Source organism: Acartia tonsa, chromosome 5 (assembly GCF_053477335.1).
Source record: "Acartia tonsa isolate MP-2025a chromosome 5, ASM5347733v1, whole genome shotgun sequence".
NCBI classification, from domain to species: Eukaryota; Metazoa; Arthropoda; class Copepoda; order Calanoida; family Acartiidae; genus Acartia; species Acartia tonsa.
Window position 1 is genome coordinate 418,168 of NC_137264.1, and position 22,579 is coordinate 440,746.

Below are 22,579 nucleotides of genomic sequence, written 5' to 3' on the forward strand. Positions count from 1 at the left end.
GTGTAACTTTTGTTCACCAATTTATTTTCTTATATTCAATTAATTAGATCTCATTATTAGAATTGTGTTACTTGTTAAATTATGATCATGAATTGTTTTACTTTTAAAATTATTTTTATGTTTATTTTCAGACTGAATATAAAATGAATTGAGACTCAATGATTATGAAAAGAAAGAAAACACGAGTTATTTGAGTTTAGCAAAGTAAAGTAAGTTAGCATTCTATACTACAGAATCTTTAGAATATTAATATTAAAGATTTAGGATGTCTGTCTGTCCGTAATAAAAGTGAATTAGTTTACTGTAATAAAAATATTAGTTAAAAAAACAGTTGGGGTTTGGGATGTTTTTTTTCTTTACTATGTATTTTAAATAAAAGCTGAAGATAGGCATTGAATAACAAGTAGATCAGGACACACCCTACATATAGAGTAGCTATACTAAATAAGATATGGATGATACGAGGAAAATTTTCATATAATACATAGTGACAGACCCTCGAAACAACCTTAAATAAAGAAAAAAATGTAATAATAAAGTCATACAAATACAAAAAATGATAAAAGTGGAATTATTTTTTCAATTCTACAATGGTATTACATTGAATTTTAATTCCAGGTGGAAGGACAATTAAGAATCCACCATGAACAAGTGTCATATCTGCTTCAAGGAATTCTTTACAAAGGATAGATTAAAAGTTCATACCAGAATACATACAGGTGTGAAGCCATTTAAATGTGATTTATGTGAAAAAGCATTCCGTACAAAGGCTGAATTAACTGTTCATAAGAGGATTCATACACGAGAGAAGCCATTTAAATGTGATACATGCAGAAAAGCTTTCTCACAGCAAAGTGCATTAAATCTTCATAAGAGAATCCATACAGGAGATAAGCCATCTTGTGATATATGTAAAAAAGCTTTCTCACAACAAAGTGCATTAACTCTTCATAAAAAGATTCATACAGGGGAGAAACCATACTCCTGTGCTATATGTGAAAAGACTTTCACGCGACAAAGTCAATTAACTGTCCATAAAAGGATTCACACAGGAGAGAAGCCATACTCTTGTGATACATGTGAAAAGACTTTCTCAAAACAAAGTCATTTAACTGTCCACAAGAGAATCCATACAGGAGAAAAGCCATACTCTTGTGATACATGTGAAAAGACTTTCTCAACACAAAGTCATTTAACTGACCATAAGAGGATTCATACAGGAGAGAAGCCATACTCTTGTGAATTATGTCAGAAATCTTATAAATTAAGTTCCGACCTGTCAAGACATAATAAATCAGCTGGACATCTCAAGAAGTTAGGATCTACTCAGAATACAGTTCCAGCTTCTGCTTCTACAAGTTTTGTTGATTGTGGTGAAGCTAATATTAAACTAGAGATAAAAGAAGAAGAAACCCTTGATGATGATCCTCTGTCTATCAACATGGAGGCTGAGAATGTTAACGAAACTATAAAACAAGAAGGTATTCAGGATAAAGATTCTCTTTCTTGTGAACAGAATTTGCATCCAGAACAAAAGTTAAGCAACAAGATAAAACCAGAGAAGAAAGAAACTCTAGATAATAATCCTCTCTCTATAAAGATTGAGGCTGAGAGTGTGGAAGTAATTATAAAAGAGGAAATAAAGAACGAAGAAGGAATTGAGGGTAAAGAATTCGTTTAAGTAGAAAAACATAAAAATGATTGTTCCTAAATTGCGAATTTGTTGAAAACATCATGTTAAAAGTGCTTAATTATGTATATTTATGTTTGTATTTAAGATGTGATGTAATGTGTAAATAGTAGGTAATACTTCTCCAAAAACAATTTTAAAGAAAAAATCATAATTCTTTGAAAAAAATGTTATTTGTAAAAACTTGTAAATAGGTAGTATCTTATATACTTTGTTTGCTTTATTGTTTAAACATAAATCTGCGTTGCCCCAAGCCAACCCTGTGGGGCTACCTTGTACATATACCCAATTTACCCTAACCTAAAATTGAGGAATACTAATTCAGAGATAAAATTTTGAAATTAAATGTATTTTAACTAAATTGTATAGAAATTGTTTCTTTTTTTTCTATCCTATTGAGCAAGGTCTGTCTACCATCTCTAATTTTTATTATTTCTTTTATTCAATTAATCAGATCTCGTTATTAGAATTCTGTTACTTGTAAAATCATTATTATATTTATTTTCAGACTGAATTTAAAATTAATTGAGACTCTGATTTAATAAAAAGAAAAAAAAAGAAAAAGAAAAACTCCAGTAATTTGAGTTTAGCAAAGTAAAGTAAGTTAGTTTTGTATATTAAAAATGTTATATGTAGCAGAATCTTTAGGATATTAATATCAAAGATGTAAGATGTCTATATGTCTGTAATAAAAGTTATCTAGTTTTGGTTCCAGGACAAACGCAGGAGTTCCAAACGTCGGAGTGGACAAACGCAGGAGTGTTAAAATATTAATTCAATTAAGTATTTCTATGCAGATTAGGTTAGGTTAAGATATGAATGCACAAATATGCCCCCCGCAGGGGTTAGGCATTTTAAAAACCTATAATATAGTCTAAAATAGGTTAGGTTAGGATAAGTGTTCACTCCTGCGTTTGTCCACTCCTACGTTTGGGACTCCTGCGTTTGTCGTAGGACCCTAGTTTTCTGTAATAGAATTATATTTTTTTAAAAAACAGTTGGGGTTTGGGATGGTTGTTATCTAAAGTATGTTTTTCAAATAAAAAGCTGAAGATGGACATTGAATTACACATCAAAAGGAGATCTGGTAAAAATACTATAGTCATGTTCATGTGAGTGGATAGAAGAGAAAGTGGGATAAGAAATAGATGTAAGAAGAGAGTTTTCATCTAGAAGGTAAATCTAGAATACACAGATGTATGGTACACCTAAAATATAGAATAACAAGTCTAAATAAGATGTATGTAGTTAGTTTTCATAGACTGACATATGGACACACTTAAATTATTCATAGAGGCATTGTTATACCAAAACCGATATTGTAATTTTTGTTAAAATCATTAAGGCTTAAAATTATTATATTCAATTCTACACAAGTATAACATTAGATATCTATTTCAGGTGCAAGAATAATTAATAATCCATCATGAACAAGTGTCATATCTGTGCTAAGGAATTCTCTACAAAAAGCAATTTAACAGTACATAAGAGAATTCATACAGGAGAGAAGCCATACAAATGTGACACATGTGATAAAGCTTTCCTTACAAGTAGTAAGTTATCTGTCCACAAGAGGATCCATACAGGAGAGAAGCCATACTCTTGTGATACATGTAAAAAGGCTTTCTCGCGAAAAGATGCATTAGCTGACCATAAGAGGATCCATAAAAGGGAAAATCGATACTCTTGTGATACTTGTGGAAAGACTTTCCGTGTCAGTAAAGAGTTGACATTACATAAAAGGATGCATACAGGAGAGAAGCCATACTCGTGTGATACATGTGACAAAGCTTTCCGTACAAAGTATGAGTTTAATTATCATTTTACTGAGCATGAGAAACCATACTCTAGTAAATTAACTCTACACAAGTGTCATATCTGCAGCAAGGAATTTTCTATGAAGAGTAGTTTAATAAGTCATATGAGAATTCATACAGAAGAAAAGCCATACTCTTGTGATACATGTGAAAAAGCTTTTCTATATCAATGGGAATTAAATAACCATAAGAGGATCCATACAGGAGAGACGCCATACGCTTGTGATACATGTGACAGGGCTTTCTCTCATATAGGTAATTTAACTATGCATAAGAGGATCCATAGTTGGAATTTTGTCACACCTTCTGCTTCTACCAGTTTTGTTGATTGTGGTGAAGCTAATATAAAGATGGAAATAAAAGATGAAGAAACTCTTGATGAGGATCCTATATCTATAAAGATTGAGGCTGAGAGTGTGGAAGTAATTATAAAAGAGGAAATAAAGGAGGAAGAAGGAATTGAGAGTGAAGAATTCGTTTAAGTAGATAGAAATAAAAATGTTTGATGAATGCCTGACCCTAAATAGCGAATTTGTTGTAAATGTCTTTTAAAAAGTGCTTAATTATGTTTATTTATGTTTGTATTTAAGATTTAATAATATGTGTAAATATACTTTTCCAAAAATAATTTTTTAAAAAATCATAATTTTTTGAAAAAAAAATCTGTATATAGTTAGTATCTTATATATTTTGTTTGCTTTATTGATTAAACATAAACATGTGTCGTCCTAAGATTTGATGTAATGTGTAAATGATATTACTTCTCCAAAAATTATTTTAAAGAAAAAAATCATAATTCTTTGAAAAAAAAACGTTATTTGTAAAAATGTGTAAATAAGTACCTAGTATCTTATATACTTTGTTTGCTTTATTGATTAAGCATAAATCTGCGTTGGCCCAACCCTGTGGGGCTACCTTGTAAATATACATACCCAATTTACCCTAACCTAAAATTGAATACTAATTGATATAATATTGTAAATATTAATTGCATTTCCACTAAATCATTTAGTTACCGTTTCTGTTTATACATTTTTCTATCCTATGGAGCAAGGTATTTCTACCATTTCTAATTTTTATTATTTCTTATTTTCAATTTGTTCTTATAATTAAAATTGTGTTACTTGTAAAATTATTATTATATTTATTTTCAGACTGTATAAAAAATGAATTGAGACTCAATGATTATAAATAGAAAGAACAAACAAATTATTTGAGTTTACAAAGTCAAGTAAGTCAGCTTATATATAATACAAATATTATGCAGCAGAATCTTTAAAATCTTAATATTTAAGATAAAGTATGTATATCTGTGTCACAAAAGTGAATTAGTTTGCTGTAACAAAAATATCATTAAAAAAACAGTTGGGGTTTGGGATGATTGTTTTCTATAGTATGTATTTAAAATTAAAGCTAAAGATAGTAATTAAATAAAACATCAGAAGTAGATCGGGTAATAAGACATGTACATGTAAGTGGATAGAAAAGAAAGTGAGATAATAATTAGATATCAGAGGAGAGTTTTTATAGAGTACATCTGGAATACTTTTACCTACATAGTGACGGACACACCCTACATATAGAGTAGCTATTAAAAATGATGTTGCTTTAATTTTTTATTTTCAACTCTACACAAGTATTACATTAAATATTATTTATTCCAGGTGCAAGAACAACTAAGAATCCATCATGAACAAGTGTCATATCTGCTGCAAGGAATTTTCTATAAAGAGAGACTTAACAAGACATATGAGAATTCATACAGGAGAGAAGCCATTTAAATGCGATTCCTGTGAAAAAGCTTTCTCACAACAAGGTACATTAACTGTCCATAAGAGGATCCATACAGGAGAGAAGCCATTCTCTTGTAATACATGTAATAATACTTTCACACAACGAGGTATATTAACTGCACATAAGAGGATCCATACAGGAGAGAAGCCATTCTCCTGTGATTCATGTGGAAAGACCTTCTCACAACTAGGTAATTTAACTGAACACAAGAGGATCCATACAGGAGAGATGGCATACACTTGTGATACATGTGAAAAAACTTTCTGTACAAACAGTAAGTTAAAGGCCCATAAGAGGACCCATAGGTCATACTCTTGTGATAAATGTGAGAAAGCCTTCCGTTCAAATAGTGATTTAGGAATACATAAAATGATTCATACAGGAGACATGCTACATTCTGGTGATAAAGGTGAAAAAGCTTTCTCACCACAATTCTGTACAGGTGAAAGGCCATACTCTTGTCTATTATGCCAGAAATCTTTTTACATAAGTGCATCCCTGTCAAGACATAATAGTTCAGCTGAACATCTTAGGAAGTTTGAATCTACCAAGAATATAGTTCCATCTGTAGTGTCTACCAGTTTTGTTGACTGTGGGGAAGCTGATATTAAACTTGAGATAAAAGAAGAAGAAACTCTTGATGAGGATCCTCTCTCTAATAACATGGAGGCTAAGAATGTTGAAGAAACTATAAATCAGGAAATATAAGAAGAATGTCAGTATAAAGATTCAATTTCGTATAAATAGAACTTTGATAAAGATTAAAAAACAACATTATTTACATTGTGAAATTTAAGATTAAAAGTTTAGAACTTTCCATGGGATATTTAATAATGAATAGTAAATTTATGTACTTCAAAATCATTTATATCGATATACTTTCTAATATTTTACTTCTGTAAAAAGCAAAACTTTTAAATGTTCTAGTGTTGAAAGAAATTATCTTGATTCATCAATATTTTGTTATTTGTTCATTAGAAAACTTATGTTGCTTGTAAAATAATAATCATATTTATTTTCAGATAGAATATAAAATGAAATAAGACTCAAGATCATAAAACTGTCGTTATCAACATAAAGAGAAACAAAACGCCAAAAAATTTCAGATCAGAAACAAAGTAAGTTAGTTTTCAACATGTAAAAGGATAATTTTATCCAAAACAATCTACAACAAGCCCAAAAAAAATTTTAAAAACATAATTGTTCTAATAATTTTATATGTACAAGATACAAATTTTGAGCTGTGTGTTTTTCTACGGATGTCATTGAATAGTCTCTTTTCAACACCAGTACAATATACAATTTTATGTATTAGGTATTTTGTATGTGTCATATATATTGTATATAGATGGGTGCCAGAGGAAGAGGATTTAACTACATAGTGACTGATGTGTGGAAACCTTAATTATAGGGTAGCTTTGTTAATGAAAACAGTTCATGAAATAAAAAGATCTAAAATCATTATTTCGTACTTTACTATTACATTAAATATTTTTAATTCCAGGTGCAAGAACAATAAAGAATCCATCATGAACAAGTGTCTTATCTGTTCTAAGGAATTCTCTAGAAAGGATAGTTTAACAGTACATATGAGAATTCATACAGGTGAGAAGCCATTCAAATGTGATTCATGTGAAAAAGCTTTCTGTACAAGAAGTGATTTAACAGTACATATGAGAATACACACAGGAGAGAAGCCATACTCTTGTGATACATGTGAAAAAGCTTTCCGGACAAATGGTGAGTTAATTTCCCATAAGAGAAACCATACAGCAGAGAAGCCTTACACTTGTGATACATGTAAAAAGGCTTTCTCTCGACAAGATGCATTAGCTAAACATAAGAGGATTCATACAGGAGAAAAACCATATTCATGTGATATATGTGATAAGGCTTTCTCACGCCAAAGCAACTTAATTGTACATAAGAGGATCCACACTAGTGAGAAGCCATACTCTTGTGAATTATGTCAGAAATCTTTTTACACCAAATCAAACCTGACAACACATTATGAATCAGCTAAACATCTCAAAAGGATAGAATCTTCTAACAATAAAGTTCCACAATCTGCTTCTACGAGTTTTGTTGATTGTGTTGAATCTGATATAAAACTAGAGATAAAAGAAGAAGAAACTCTTGATGAGGATCCTATATCTATAAAGATTGAGGCTGAGAATGTGGAATGTGGAAGAATTTGTTTAATTAGATAGAAATGAAAATGTTTGATAAATAAATTAAACTAAATTGCGAAATTGTTGTAAATGTCTTTTAAAAAGTGCTTAATTATCTTTGTAATTAAGATTTGAAAATACGTGTAAATAATATTACTTCTTTAAAAACAATTTTAGAAAAAAAATCACACATAAACATAAAAAACATTTATTCAGTGACAGATTACGAAGCAGTACATACAATAGTACACCAAGCTACTGCTTAGTACCAGGTGTACTTTATAATTTTTCATAATATTTATAAAATTTAAATGGCATGACTAACACTAGATGTTATGTGTGGCACTGATTAGGCTTCCCTAAAAGTAGGAATATGCGTATCCGAGATGTTTGCATTGCCTTTTTTAGGTTGGCATTAAGTTAACAAGAAAAATAAAAAGTAATAATGTCAAAATAAATGTAGGTAAAATTAAATGGACAGGGGAAAAGGAGAAGGAAAGAAGGGTTACAACAAATTTCAAGGCTAGTTTTTCTTCAATTTTAAAACCATTTCTGTAATTAATAATGTAAGGTTTTTAATAAATCCAGGCAAATCAATATATTTTAAGTACATTCATTACATTCTTCAATATTACATATAGATTTAAAAAGTTAATCTTTAAGATTTAATGCAAATGTTTTTTTTAGAAAAATTTTCTCATTTAAAAGATCTTTTTCATGACAAAAATTATTGTCTCTGATTTCTTAGATTATTTCTAATCCATACACCATCAAAAGAATTTGGTAGCCTCCAGCGAATAAAATCATAAAAAGTAGTAGTTTTGTATAAACAGATAGCTCCTTAATAGGCAAAACATTAATTTTCCTAAACAAAGGTGGCGTATGGCTGTTATAAGCGGATTTGTGGATTATTCTGATAGCTTTTTTTGTAGAACTGCTAAAGGCTTAATAGATGATTCTAAACCACAGCTCCATGCTGGCAAGCAATACAATAAATAGCTATTTATAAAAGAGTGGAGTAGTGTTACTAAGGATTTTTCACATAATATATGCTTAACTCTATTGATTAAAACAAACTTCTAGATATTTTTTTCCTTAAATATTCAATATGGTATTTAAAGTTAAGTTGAGAATCAATAAACACACCCAAAAATTTCACTCTGTTGGTTGATATAACCCAAATATCTAATTTTATCTGTATCATTCTCATTTTCATTATTAAAATCTAATGTAATTTTAATTTGTTCCCAAGTTATGGAATCCTCCCTTTTATTAAAGATCATAAATTTAGTTTTAGTTGGATTAAGAGACGTTTCATTGCAACGAAACCAATCACAGATATTTTTAAGTTCAATGTTGAGTATTTCAATTATCTCATTCAAATCTTTTCCTGATATCAAAAAATTACTATCATCTGCAAAGAGTAGTGTCATTAAGCTAGTACAATTTTTAATATCATTGGTATAAACTAGAAACAAAATTGGACCCAAAATACTTCCCTGTGGGACACCCTTGCTGATTCCTAATAAATCACTTTTTTCGCCATTTGTATAAACAAACTGATTTCTATTACTTAAATAGTTTTTAAACCATTCTAATCCATGAATACCAATTTTTTAAAGTTATTTTAATAAAATTCAGTTGTACATAAACTCTCAAACAATTAGGTACACCATATTTCAAAGTAAAAAGATTTGGATTTTATTTTGTTTTTAAAAATTCTTTTTTTCAAAGTTCTTAATATTTTTAACTTGTTTTTTGTTAAACTTATATTAATTTTAACTAGTATGAAGCTTGTTGTTTTCTTAAGAATTTTTGCAAATATGGTTATTATTTTATAGAATTGAGAAGGCTTGAATAAAGCGAAATATATTTTCTACAAAGAAGTGTGTTCTTCCATGTGTAGTTAGCTCTAGCCGCGCGTTTTTTTGAGATTTAATAAAATTGTATGCGAAATTGTATCAAAACATTTAGCAAGATCACAGAATACCCCTATAGTAATTAAATTTTCATTTTTTGCTTGTCCTAGATAATTCACAAGGTGAATCATAGGATGTAGTGTAGATTTTTTTGCTTGAAATCCATATTGATGTTCATAGATAATTTGATTAAATTCAAGATATCTTGTGAGTTGTTCAGACACAATTTTTTCTAACAATTTTGAAAAAATAGGTAGCCAACTTATTGAACGATAATTGCCAAGGTTACATTTATCCATTTTAGAGCTGTTACTATATTTAAAAACTAGCGGCTTCGCCCCTAGCCTCTAGGGGCTTTGCCCCAAGAGGTTTAATCAAACCAATTTTTCATATTGTAGATTTAAAAGAAAAAATTTTTTTGGGGGGGGGATATTTTTTTTTTATGGCCCCCCAGTAGTCGACCCCACTATTTTAATTTTAGTTTTAAAAAGAAAAAAAAATTTGGGGGGAGGGTATTTTTAATTTTTTGGGGGGTTTGGGGTGTCCCACCCCCCAAGAAAATAGTTATAAACCTTCTCGGGACCTATGAGAAGCTACTCTGTAAAGGAGAACCCGATCAGTTCAGCGGTTAGCAAGATCCTTTGCTACAAACAAACAGACACACAGACAAACAGACAGACATCGTTCTACTTTGTATTATAGATTGGCAAAACTTTAGCAATTTTTAATTGTGAAGGAATTTGAAACACTTCTAAGAAACAATGTTATTTGTAAAATTGTGTAAATAGGTAGTATCTAATATACTTTGTTTGCTTTATTGTTTAAACATAAATCTGCGTTGCTCTAACCCTGCAGGGCTACCTTGTACATACCCAGTTTACCCTAACCTAAGTTTGAGGAATTTTTGATGTAAAATTGTAAAAATTAATTATATTTCAACTAAATTGCGTAGATACAGTTTCTGTTACATTTCTTCCTTTTGTGTAAAAGATTGTTTACCTTCTTTAATATTTATTATTTCTCATTATTATTACAATTGTGTTACACGTAGAATTATTAAAGTTTATTTTCAGACTGAATATAAAATGAATTGAGACTCTAAGATTATAAAAAGAAAGAAAACGTGGATGGTTGAATTTAAAAAGTAAAGTAAGATAATTTTCTATAAAACAAATATTATGTAGCAGATTCTTTGGAATCTTAATATTAAAGATAAAGGATGTCTGTCTGTCTGTCATAAAAGTGAATTAGTTTTCTGTATTAATTAAAATTTCAAAAAAAATAGTTGAGGTTTGGGATGGTTGTTTTCTATAGTATGTATTTTAAATAAAAGCTGAAGATGGACATTGAATAAAACATCAGAAGTAAATTGGGTAATAAGATAGATACATGTGAGTGGATAGCTAAAATTAAAAAGGAAGAAATTCGTGATGAAGATTCTCTTTCTTGTGAACAGAATTTGCATCCAGAACAAAAGTTAAGCAACAAGATAAAACCAGAGAAGAAAGAAGAAGAAACTCTTGATGAGGATCCTCTCTCTATAAAGATGGAGGCTGAGAGTGTGGAAGAAATTATAAAAGAGGAAATAAAGGAGGAAGAAGGAATTGAGAGAGAAGAATTTGTTTAAGTAGATAAACACAAAAATGTTTAATAAATGAGTGAACCCAAATTGCGAATTTGTTGTAAATGTATTTTGACATTTGTTTTATTATAAATTAATGTTTGTATTTAAGATTTGATAATATATGTAAATACTATTGCTTCTCCAAAATCAATTTTAAATGAAAAATCATGATTCTTTGAAAAAATGTCATTTTTTAAAAATATGTAAATAGGTAGCATCTTATAACATATTTTGTTTGCCTTATTGTTTAAACAAAAATCTACATTGCCCTAACCTAACCTTGTACATGTACATACCCAATTTACTCTAACCTAAGTTTGAAAAAAATGTGAAAATTAATTTTATTTCAACTAAATTGTGTAGAAATTGTTTCAGTTTATATATTTTTTTCTGTCCTTCTCTTGAATGCCAAATGTGTTGTATACCTTCTTTAATTTTTGATATCCAATATATTTTTCATTTTCTCATATTAAAATTGTATTACTTTGAATATTATGATTATATTTATTTTCAGACTGAATGTAAAAAGAATTGAGACTCAAAGATTATGAAAAGAAAGAAAACGCTGGTTATTTGAAATTAGCAAAGTAAAGTAAGTTAGCATTCTATATTACAAATATTAGAATATCAATATTAAAGATGTAGGATGTCTATCTGTCTATCATAAAAGTGAATTAGTTTTCTGTAATCAAAATATTATTCAATAAACAGTTGATGTTTGGGATGGTTGTTTTCTATACTATGTATTTTAAATAAAAGCTGAAGATGAACATTGAAAAACACATAAAAGTAGATCAAGTAATAATACTATGGCCATGTACATGTAAGTGGATAGAAAAGAAAGTTGGATAAGAATTAAATGTAAGAGGAGAGTTTTCATAGAGATCATCTGGAATATTTTTACCTAGATAGCGACGGACACACCCTACATATAGAGTAGCTATATTATATAAGATATGGTTGTGAGGAGATGAGTTCTCATGGAGTACTTTTACCAACTCATTGAAAGACGTAAGGACACACCTTAAATATAGAGTAGCTGTTACAATATAATCAGTATTTGAAATTTTAATTATTCAGAAAAAAGGATTGAAATTATAATATTTAATTCTACACAGGTATTACATTAGACTTCATTTATTCCAGGTGCGAGAACAATTAAATCCATCATGAACAAGTGTCATATCTGCTCCAAGGAATTCTCTACAAAGGGTAGTTTAACAACACATATGAGAATTCATACAGGAGAGAATCCATTTAAATGTGATTTTTGTGAAAAAGCTTTTATTTCAAAAGTGGTGTCAGATACCCATAAGAGGACCCATACAGGAGAGAAACCTTACTCTTGTGATACATGTGAAAAAGCTTTCTCACGACAAAGTGTATTAACCCGTCATAAGATGATCCATACAGGAAAGAAACCTTTCAAATGTGATTCATGTGAAAAGTCGTTTTCAACCAGTAGTGACTTAAAAAATCACAGAAGAATTCATTCAGGTGAAAAGCCTTACTTGTGTGATACATGTGGAAAGGCTTTTTGTACAAATCCTGAGCTAACGCTTCATAACATGATTCATACAGGAGAAAAACCATTCTTTTGTGATACATGCCAAAAATCTTATAATAATAATTCAAACCTATCAAGACATAATAAAACAGCTGGACATCTCAAGAAGTTAAAAACTACAGTTCCACCTTCAGCTTCTACCAGTTTTGTTGTTTGTGGTGAAGCTGATATTAAACTAGAGATAAAAGAAGAAGAAACTTTTGATGAAGATCCTTTGTCTATCAACATGGAGGCTGAGAATGTTGAAGACTATGAAACAGGAAATAGAAGAAGAAATTGAGGATAAAGATTCTCTTTCTTGTGAACATTATTCTGATGAGGTTATAGTCAATTTTATTGTTATTGTTGAACATAAAATTGAAATATGATTAACTCTATGTTAGAGCATATTATTTTTGATAAAATTTCATTTGAAAGATCTATTTTCAGTAAATTAAATTGTTGTATATAAAAAGACAATATATTACCTACCTACTTAGTTATTTTTTCCTTTGTTATATAAACAAGAGCTTTTTTCATTCAATTTATTTTCTTCATTTTTGAATTAATGAAATAAGGATTTTAAAGTTATCTCTCTGTGTAAATCTGTAATTTTTGTTTGTTTTCTGTACACATCATTTTTATATCTTGATTTTTTTTATATTTTCAGAACACGAAAATGAAATTTGATCACATGGAATAATAAATACATTCAAATAAAATCAGGTATTTGGACACTCCATAGTTATTGCTTTAGACAGTGAAGTGAGGCCATAGGTTATTAAGTAGAGAAAAGGATTTCTTATGGGATGTATTTCGAATGTAAAGATGTAGATTCACGACATGCAACTTCATTTAACAATAATTTCAGACAATGCCTAGACTTCGAAAATGTGCGGTCTTTGGATGTGGAAAGACTACAGGAGATCATGGTATAATATTACATAGCTTCCCTACAAATTACACATACAGGTGGATAGAGGTTGTGAATAGAGGACCAGAGTAGAAACCTAACACTAATTCATTTCTATGTAGTGACCATTTCTCATGGGTAATTATTTTAAAAGAAAAGCTTATCTAAAATTAGTGTCAGTCCATCCGTAATGGATAGCTGTTTTTGTTAATTTGTAAATGTTAGAATTGTTTATTTATTTCAAACTTTGCATGGTAATTTCTATAACATGTACTTCCATGTTAATTTTTAACTTAATTTTCTGATATGATAATTCTATCACTATAGTTAAATTGAACTCTCCCTTTTTAATGCACCTTGAAATTACTGTTAAATTAACATATGCTATATCTCGATATTTAAAAATTGTTGCGTCATTTCAAGCCATGGAGTTATTTTTGATTTAGGCATCTGTAGAGAATCAAACCTTTGGTGGTAAACATCTTTGTGTTGGAAGCTAACCTGTGGGAGTTGCTGCCACTACTGCCTAGCTAGAAATCGTGCCACATACATTTAAGTGTGATACAGGTGAAAAGGCATTTTCAGTCAATAGTTTCTCAACAAAACACAGAAGAATCCATACAGGTGAAAATCCATACTCTTGTGATACATGTAAAAAAGCTTTCCGGTCAAAGGGTGAGTTAACTCAACATAAGAGGACCCACACATGGGTGAAGCCATACTCTTGTGATGCATGTAAAAAAGGATCGTACAACTAGTTCGTTAATTGTCAAGCATAGAAGTCAAACAGGAAAGAAGATATACACTTGTTTTACATGTGAAAAAATGATTTAAACCATAAATCAAGTTGGAATATAGTCACGCCTTCTGCTTCTACCAGTTTTGTTGATTGTGGTGAAGCTCATGTAAAATTAGAGATAAAAGAAGAAACTCTTGATGAGAGTGTGAAAGTTATTATAACAGAGGAAATAAAGGAGGAAGAAGGAATTGAGAGTGAAGAATTTGTTTAAGTAGATAAAATTGAGGTATTATCCTTTGAGAAATTTTTTTTCAATTTTGAAAATTTGAGTACCCCTCCCCCCCCCCCCCCCCCCCCGACAGCGAACTATGAACTCTGGCCTCAGCGCTCGGCTCCCTAGCCTGCCTAGCCGCAGCGCTCGGCCCCCTTGCCTGCCTAGCCGCAGCGCTCGGCTCCCTAGCCTAAAATCTAACCTAACCTAAAATAGTTGTTCGTCGTTGTTGGGGGGGGAGGGGGGGGGGGGTACTCAAATTTTCAAAATTGAAAAAAAAATTCTAACAGGATAACGCCAAAATTGATTGATTGATTGATTGATTAGCCATAGTTTCTTATGGTTTGGACCTAAATAAGTAGTCATGGAATAGGTTGTATAGCCACAAGGGCTATCAAGCTCCACGTTCAAGCACATTATGACATGACCCGCTATCTCATGAGAGCTACTCATTATTACCTCACCCTCGCCGAGTATGGCAGGTGTCCCAAATTAAGTCACCGTAATGAATGACGCTCTCCGCAGAGGAGCTTGGGATAAGGGTAGTACTGATATTATGTACGTGACTATTGAGTATCCAAACTTACTCAACAATCCCCTTATTAGTTGTGTGAATCTATTCAACTGAGAAATTCGAGTTGCCACATGGGGACTAGAACTCGAACTCACATCACCGTAACTCAGTGCGTTACCACTGAGCTACGACGCCCTAGATAAAATTATAAATGTTTAATAAATGCATGAACCTAAATTGCGAATTTGTTGTAAATGTCTTTTAGCAAGAACTGTATTATGTTTGTATTTAAGATTTGATGTAATGTGTAAATAATATTACTTCTCCTAATGTTTCTTGCAACATACTTTTTATTTTTCAGATAAAAGAATGAAATGAAATGATTTGAATGAAGAATTATTTGAATTGAACTCTTTATTGAACCAACAGGTATGTGTTATTTTGATGAGAAAACAAATCAATTTCACTGTTTAAAAATGGTATGAGATGACTTTCTTCACCAAGTCTATTTTTGTTAATGCTCTTTCTTGTCATATTATCTCAGATAAAATTTTGTTGATACTAAGACTACTTTTTAAGACAAACTTTTCATTTCTAAGTTTGATGACAAACAATTCTTATATACCATCTTTAATTCTTTTTAAAAAAAATTTACAAGTTCTTTTCTTCACATAGTGCATAATGCGTTACTTAAAGTAATGATTCTTTTAAATGTTTTTGTAGAATATGGGTAGAAAATTTAAATCCATTCAAATATATTTAAATGTAGTTTAAACCATTGAACGGGAAAAAATATGTGGTTCACTAAATTCAAGTTCAAATTAATTTTGTGCAACTAACCCAAGGACCAATAAAATAGCATGACTCAACACAGTGTATAAATCATTCATCCAGATGGACAACATCATTTTCATTAGATGTATATTTCTTCGTTTATTACAACATCAAGAAGAGGCCTCTCTACTTGGTCTATTATATCGGTTTCTTCTTATATCTAGTCTATGGATGGATTCTTACTTGGGTAGGATATTGGTCTATTAATCTCCAGATTAGCTACCTAGATAAGAATAAAAAATTCAACTATTTTCACAACTACCCCTTTCATTATTAGACTTGTGTTATTTGTAAAATAACAATCATATAATTTTTTTCAGACAGAATAATAAATAGACTGAAGAGTACAAAGCTGAAGTCAATTGAAAAAAAGGAGAAATAAAACTTCAATTTTGAGGTCAGAAACAAAGTAAGTTAGTTTTTAACATAAACAAGGTTAATTTTGTCCATAACAAAACACAACAAGCAAAAAGCATTTTTGAATACATGATTGTTATCATAGTTTATATGGATTGCTAAGACATTATTTTGTGTGCGTCTTGTATATTGCATACTAGAGTTGGCTCGATATAATTATCTCCCTATTGGCTAGTTTTCTATATGCATATCTATTTTCCTCACCCGGCATTACTATCTAAAAGAAAGTAAATATTTAATAATTTAAATGATTTTTAAAAGATTTTTTTAAATTATATTTTTTTCTTTACATTACCATCACCAAAGGGTTAATGATGATGATTACAATTTTAGTTTAATATTTGAACACACAAAATGTCGCCACAATCGAATTCTTTTAAAACATAGTTTTCTTAAATTTATCATATTATAAATTTAAATTTTCTTTTTTATGATTAGAAATTAAATACATCAATATAAGGTAAATAGCAACATGAAATGAAAAAAATGAATTTATTTTTAATAAAGTAAAATAATGGGTCTTATCGTTCTGGGCAATGAGAGTTTATTATGGATTATTGGAGCACTATGAGTTTTAATCATATATTCCTTGGAAAACTTGAGCTCGTTTATAGACATTTATTTCCTATATAGATCTGACATGGATCTTGAAGCAATTAAGCAGGCCGTTTTGTACATGTTAAAAATTGGAAGATTTCATTAAATAAAAGTAATCGCAAATATACTTAGTAAATAAATGGGCACTTCCACATGATAAGAGAGAGAGGATATAGAGTACATCTAATAATTATTTCTACATAGTGACTGATGTGAGGACATCTTAATTATAGAGTAGCTTTAAAAATGAAATAATAAGATCAAAAATCAATAATTTCTATTTAACCATTACATTAAATATTGTTTATTTCAGGTGCAAGAACAATTAAGAATCCATCATGAACAAGTGTCATATCTGTAGCAAGGAATTCTCTAGAAAGAGTGGTTTGACATTACACATGAGGATCCATACAGGAGAGAAGCCACACTCTTGTGATACATGTAATAAGACTTTCACACAACGAGGTATTTTAACTTCACATAAGAGGATCCATACAGGAGAGAAGCCATACTCCTGTGATACATGTGGAAAGACTTTCTCACAACTAGGAAATTTAACTGAACACAAGAGGATCCATACAGGAGAGATGGCATACACTTGTGATACATGTCAAAAAACTTTCTGTACAAACAGTAAGTTAAAGGCCCATAAGAGGACCCATAGGTCATACTCTTGTGATAAATGTGAGAAAGCTTTCCGTTCAAATAGTGATTTAAGAATACATAAAATGATTCATACAGGAGAACTGCTACATTCTGGTGATAAAGGTGAAAAAGATTTCTCACCACAATTCTGTACAGGAGAAAGGCCATATTCTTGTCTATTATGTCAGAAATCTTATTACTTAAGTTCATCCCTGTCAAGACATAATAGTTCACCTGAACATCTTAGGAAGTTTGAATCTACCAAGAATACAGGTCCAGCTCCTGTTTCTACCAGTTTTGTTGATTGTGGTGAAGCTGATATTAAACTTGAGATAAAAGGAGAAGAAACTCTTGATGAGGATCCTATATCTATAAAGATTGAGGCTGAGAGTGTGGAAGTGATTATAAAAGAGGAAATAAAGGAGGAAGAAGTAATTGAGAGTGAAGAATTTGTTTAAGTAGATAAACATAAAAATGATTGTTTCTAATTGCGAATTTGTTGTAAACGTCATTTAGCAAGTGCTTTATTTTTAATTTATGTTTGTATTTAAGATTTGATAGTAAGTGTATATAATATTGCTTCTCCAAAAATAATTTTAAAGAAAATATCTTAATTCTCTGAAAAAAGTTTTGTATAAAAATGTGAAATGTTAGGCACTTAGTACCTTAATTACTTTGTTTCCTCTCTTGTATAAACATAAATCTGCGTTGCTCTAATCCTACTGGGCTACCTTGTACATACCAAATTTATCCTAACCTAAGTTTCAGGAATACTAATTTATAAAAATTATCCTTGTTTTTGTTTATATATTTTTTCTGTCTTTCTCTTTAATTTTTCTTAACCAAAATATATTTATCCTTTCCTCATAATTAATTAGTTCTCATAATCAAAATTGTGTTACTTGTAAAATAATAATTGTATGTTTATTTTTAGACAGAGTATAAAATGAAAGAGGACTAAATATTATAAATTAAATATAGAAAAAAAAATATAGGTAGGTATGTTTTATTTTATCAAATGAAAGTAAGAAAATGTCGGTCTGTCCAAATATAACGTTTTTGCTTACCATTGAAATGATTTTTAAGGAATATTTACATAAGTCTTTGTTTTTTTTGTGGAAATGTAGTACAAACCTATAAGGTAAAAAGGCCACTGGAAAAATTAACAATTATTTTTTTCTTTCATTTAAAATAAGATTTGTTGTCCCTCTATATTGCTAGGTAGTGTTTTGCGTCTTTGTGTTTTACTTTAGGTCAGGTTAAGTTGTTATATTGGGTACAGGTATTAGATACAGGAATTGCATAAAATATGAACATTTATCTCATTTGCAAGAATAATTAATAATCCATCACCCATGAACAAGTGAACACATTCCCAATCTACTTGGCCACATATAATAGTCGAAGATATAATAAGGGCAAAGAATTATCCATTACTTTTCTATGCAGAAATATAAGATGTTATTATTTCAGGTGCAAGAGTAGTTAACTGTTCATCATGTTGTCGTGTTATATATGCCGCAAAAAATTTTCATTTAAGAGCGATTTGCTAATACATTTAGAAATTCATGAAGAAGACAAGCCATTCAAATGTGAATTGTGTGAAAAAACATTTTCAGAGGATTGTATTTTAACAGAACATATAAGAATTCATACAGGCGAGAAACCATTTAAATGTAATTTTTGTAAACAGGCGTTTTCAGACAGGAGTGATTTGACTAAGCATAAGAGGATCCATACAGGTGAGAAGCCATACTTTTGTGATACATGTGAAACATCGTTCTATACGAATAGAGATTTGAAAATACATAAGAGAATCCATAAAGGAGAGAAACCATATGCTTGTAATATATGTGAGAAGGCTTTTAAAAATCAAAGTAATTTAAATGTACACAAGAGGATCCATACAGGAGAAAAGCCATACTCTTGTGATATTTGTAGAAAATCATTTACACAAGTAGGTCAATTAATAAGACACGAAATGATCCATACAGGAGAGAAGCCTTACTCTTGTGATTCATGTGAAAAATCTTTCCATTCCAAAGGTGAGTTAGCTCTTCATAATATAAATCATACAGGAGAGAAGCCATTTAAATGTTATACATGTAATAAGGCTTTCTCACAACAAAGTAATTTAACTGTTCATTACAGTATCCATACCAATAAGAAACCATACTCCTGTAATACATGTAAAAAGGCTTTCCGTACAAATGGTGAGCTAACTGTCCATATGAGGACCCATACTGGTGAGAAGTCATTCAAATGTGATATATGTGAAAAAGCTTTCTCACACCAAAGTTCATTAACTGTTCATGAGAGGATCCATACAGGACAGAAGCCATACTCTTGTGATGCATGTGAAAAGCATTTCTCACGACAAAACCATTTAATTATACATAAAAGGACCCATACAGGAGAGAAACCATACTCTTGTGATACATGTAAAAAAGCTTTCACACAACAAGGTCAATTAACTCTACATAAGAGGACCCACACTGGTGAGAAGCCATACTCTTGTGTGTTATGCCAGAAATCCTTTAAAACTACTTCAAACATGATAACACATAATAAAACAGCAAGACATCTTAAGAAGTTAGAATCAACTAAGAATGCAGATTCACCCTCTGCTTCTACCAGTTTTGTTGATTGTAGTGAATCTGATGTAAAATTAGAGATAAAAGAAGAAGAAACTCTTGATGAAGATCCTCTCTCTATCAACATGGAGGCTGAAAGTGTTGAAGAAACTATCAAACAGGAAATAAAAGAGGATGAAGGAATTGATAGTGAAGAATTTGTTTAAGTTTAAGTTTAAAAGTTTAAGTTGATAAATGAATGAACCTAAATTGTGAATTTGTTGTAAATGTCTTTTAGCTTTATTATATACCTATTTATTTTTGTATTTAAGATTTGATGTAATGTGTAAATGATAGGGTAGTGCGGGGTTATTCCGGTCAATTTTTTGCTTCAACTTAAAAAAAACATACTTCCTAAAAACTTTTTCCGGTTTTTAAGAGTGCAAATGAACGATATGGCAATAAGGAAGAAGCCTGTCTTGGTCCCGTTAAGATCTCACAACTAGAATTCGGTCAAAAATCGGTAAAGGGCGGCGGTTGGCTTATACCAGAATAACCCCACCGATAGGGTTATTTCGGTCAGTTGACTTTGGGGGGGGGTGGAACACCCCCTTAAAATATTTTTTTTGTAACATTTTAAACTATGAGTAGAAAGCTGAGGTCATTAGCTTTCTAACGGTACTAGTCGCATGCAGATCAGACAATTTTTTGACCACATTTTCCCCATTTGAAAAAAGTCGGTCAAATCGCAAAAAAAACATCAATTTTTTTCATGCAAACTTTTTTTTAAAAATCATACTTTTTATTATATGATTAGGTTTTTTTAAGCTTTATACATAAATTAGAGGCAATTTCTGATTCGCAGGTCTTGGAATTTCTTGGAAAAAGTGATTTTTTCCCAAAAAAATTTTAATTTTAAAAATCCTGCCAGTTTTGACAGCAGTTTTTGATACATTTTTTCTTGTCTCAAATTGGCTAGGATTGACCTACAAGGGTGGTTAAGTTGTCTAAAGATGCAAAATTACATGCCTGACAATTAACTCGAAATGATATGGGGTCTAACTATAATATTTCAACACATTTTATGCAACAGGAATTTTGAAAATGCAAAATCTTGAATATGTACTCTAAATCTTGGAGATAGAACCCATATCCTGGGGAGTTTTTGTTAGGACATGCAAAGAGCTTTCTATAGACACCTTAAACACCTTTCTAGCTTAATCCTAGCCGATTTGACATAAAAAATCCAAACTGCGCAAAAATCGCAAACACCCTCTTATACGAAAAAGATGCAAGGGTTTCATATGGAATTTTAAATCTTCTAGCGGTCTTTCTAATAGACATACCCCTTCTTACATGAGCCAATGCAGCTGATACATCTTCAGGCAAATATTTAAGGAGTTCCTTTGGGTGATATACTCTTCCCATTACTATAAAAATGTGTCTGAAAAATTTTTAATGTCTTTACAAATTGAAAAGCTTAGGCAACAAAACATGACATAATACAAGCAGTAAAATGACTAGTAATGTACATCACACAACAGGCAAGGCAATGATTAAAGCTTAGGTCATGCATTTGGGTTGTTCATGCTTCAGATCACCTAAAAAAAATTAGGGTATTATACATTTATAAATACAGTAATAAAAAAAAGTAAAAAAAAGTGACCGGAATAGACACTTTTTTTGAGACGAAAAAAAAATTATGAAAAAATCAAGTTAGAACAACGCCTCCAATTGCAAACGATAAATGAATGCCATATCTTTCATTTTACAAAAACCCGGGGGTCAATAGGACTTACCATTTTTTCACAATTTTAGATTCGCCAATGTCTTATCGCTTTAGATGCCAATTTTTGTCAGGCTTATAAAAGCTTGGCTTTTATAGATGTTGTGACCAATGTTTTTCTTGTATAAAAATTATTTTCAGTTCTATGTATTTATTTATATACTAACTCATATACGTCCTGGGATTAGGATAAAGGGGTGCTGACCCCAAACTTTAAAATCCCTCATTTTACTCCCATGCTTCATATATTACATTCTTACTCTGCCCATTCATCATTGATTTAGAACAATTAAGTCGCTAAGTATTATAAGAAATAATTATAAAAACTAAATCTGGGGAGGGGGGGGGGAAGGTTGGGTTATATAACCAAAAGATAGGGGGGGGGGGTAATAAAATCGTAACAACCTCTGTTCTTTGCTTTTATAAATGTTAACATCCTTGTTTATTAATTTCTTTCTACAATTTTTAAAAGCGAAGCTTTTTTACATTTTTCTGTATGTCTACATATACATATATAACACTGTGACTGAAGATTGCTTAATGCATGAAACATGATGTTTTACAAATAAACTTTTGTTCATTCTATGTGGACTATAACACTGTGACTAGCTCTTATCGTAAATTTATGCATGTCAGAATTGTTCTGATAATTCCTTTAACAATAAGTTAAGAATCTTTTGTCATTGTAAAAATATTTAGCTTTATTGGCAACAACTTGGATATGACTTT

At 30.4% G+C, this 22,579-nt stretch overlaps 4 protein-coding genes and 1 long non-coding RNA gene across 7 annotated transcripts; all 5 read left to right on the forward strand.

Moving 5' to 3' along the window:
• The first annotated feature begins 129 nt into the window (after positions 1 to 129).
• LOC145318470 (uncharacterized) lies at positions 130 to 2,120 on the forward strand. The gene is made up of 2 exons (XM_080159740.1): positions 130 to 209; positions 619 to 2,120. Exon 2 carries the CDS (start codon positions 644 to 646, stop codon positions 1,679 to 1,681), a length of 1,038 nt encoding a protein of 345 aa, XP_080015866.1. The 5' UTR covers positions 130 to 209; positions 619 to 643; the 3' UTR covers positions 1,682 to 2,120.
• A 58-nt stretch (positions 2,121 to 2,178) lies between these two features.
• Positions 2,179 to 4,659, forward strand: LOC145318471 (uncharacterized). 2 transcript variants are annotated; one of them, XM_080159741.1, is made up of 2 exons: positions 2,179 to 2,289; positions 3,092 to 4,659. In XM_080159741.1, the coding sequence occupies exon 2, from the start codon at positions 3,117 to 3,119 to the stop codon at positions 3,987 to 3,989; it is 873 nt and encodes a 290-aa protein (XP_080015867.1). In that variant the 5' UTR covers positions 2,179 to 2,289; positions 3,092 to 3,116; the 3' UTR covers positions 3,990 to 4,659. The 2 variants fall into 2 exon arrangements, with proteins under 2 accessions (XP_080015867.1, XP_080015868.1); XM_080159742.1 differs by lacking the exon at positions 2,179 to 2,289 and adding an exon at positions 2,780 to 2,866.
• A 6,868-nt stretch (positions 4,660 to 11,527) lies between these two features.
• Positions 11,528 to 13,230, forward strand: LOC145318472 (uncharacterized). Its single transcript, XR_013879346.1, has 2 exons — positions 11,528 to 11,607; positions 12,162 to 13,230. It is a non-coding gene; the product is annotated as an uncharacterized LOC145318472 (long non-coding RNA).
• A 2,127-nt stretch (positions 13,231 to 15,357) lies between these two features.
• Positions 15,358 to 18,430, forward strand: LOC145318478 (uncharacterized). 2 transcript variants are annotated; one of them, XM_080159748.1, is made up of 3 exons: positions 15,358 to 15,427; positions 16,153 to 16,241; positions 17,160 to 18,430. In XM_080159748.1, exon 3 carries the CDS (start codon positions 17,185 to 17,187, stop codon positions 17,947 to 17,949), a length of 765 nt encoding a protein of 254 aa, XP_080015874.1. In that variant the 5' UTR covers positions 15,358 to 15,427; positions 16,153 to 16,241; positions 17,160 to 17,184; the 3' UTR covers positions 17,950 to 18,430. The 2 variants fall into 2 exon arrangements, with proteins under 2 accessions (XP_080015874.1, XP_080015875.1); XM_080159749.1 differs by having other exon boundaries at positions 16,153 to 16,229.
• Positions 18,424 to 20,482, forward strand: LOC145318473 (uncharacterized). Its single transcript, XM_080159743.1, has 2 exons — positions 18,424 to 18,486; positions 18,965 to 20,482. Exon 2 carries the CDS (start codon positions 18,990 to 18,992, stop codon positions 20,289 to 20,291), a length of 1,302 nt encoding a protein of 433 aa, XP_080015869.1. The 5' UTR covers positions 18,424 to 18,486; positions 18,965 to 18,989; the 3' UTR covers positions 20,292 to 20,482.
• The last annotated feature ends 2,097 nt before the right edge of the window (positions 20,483 to 22,579 follow it).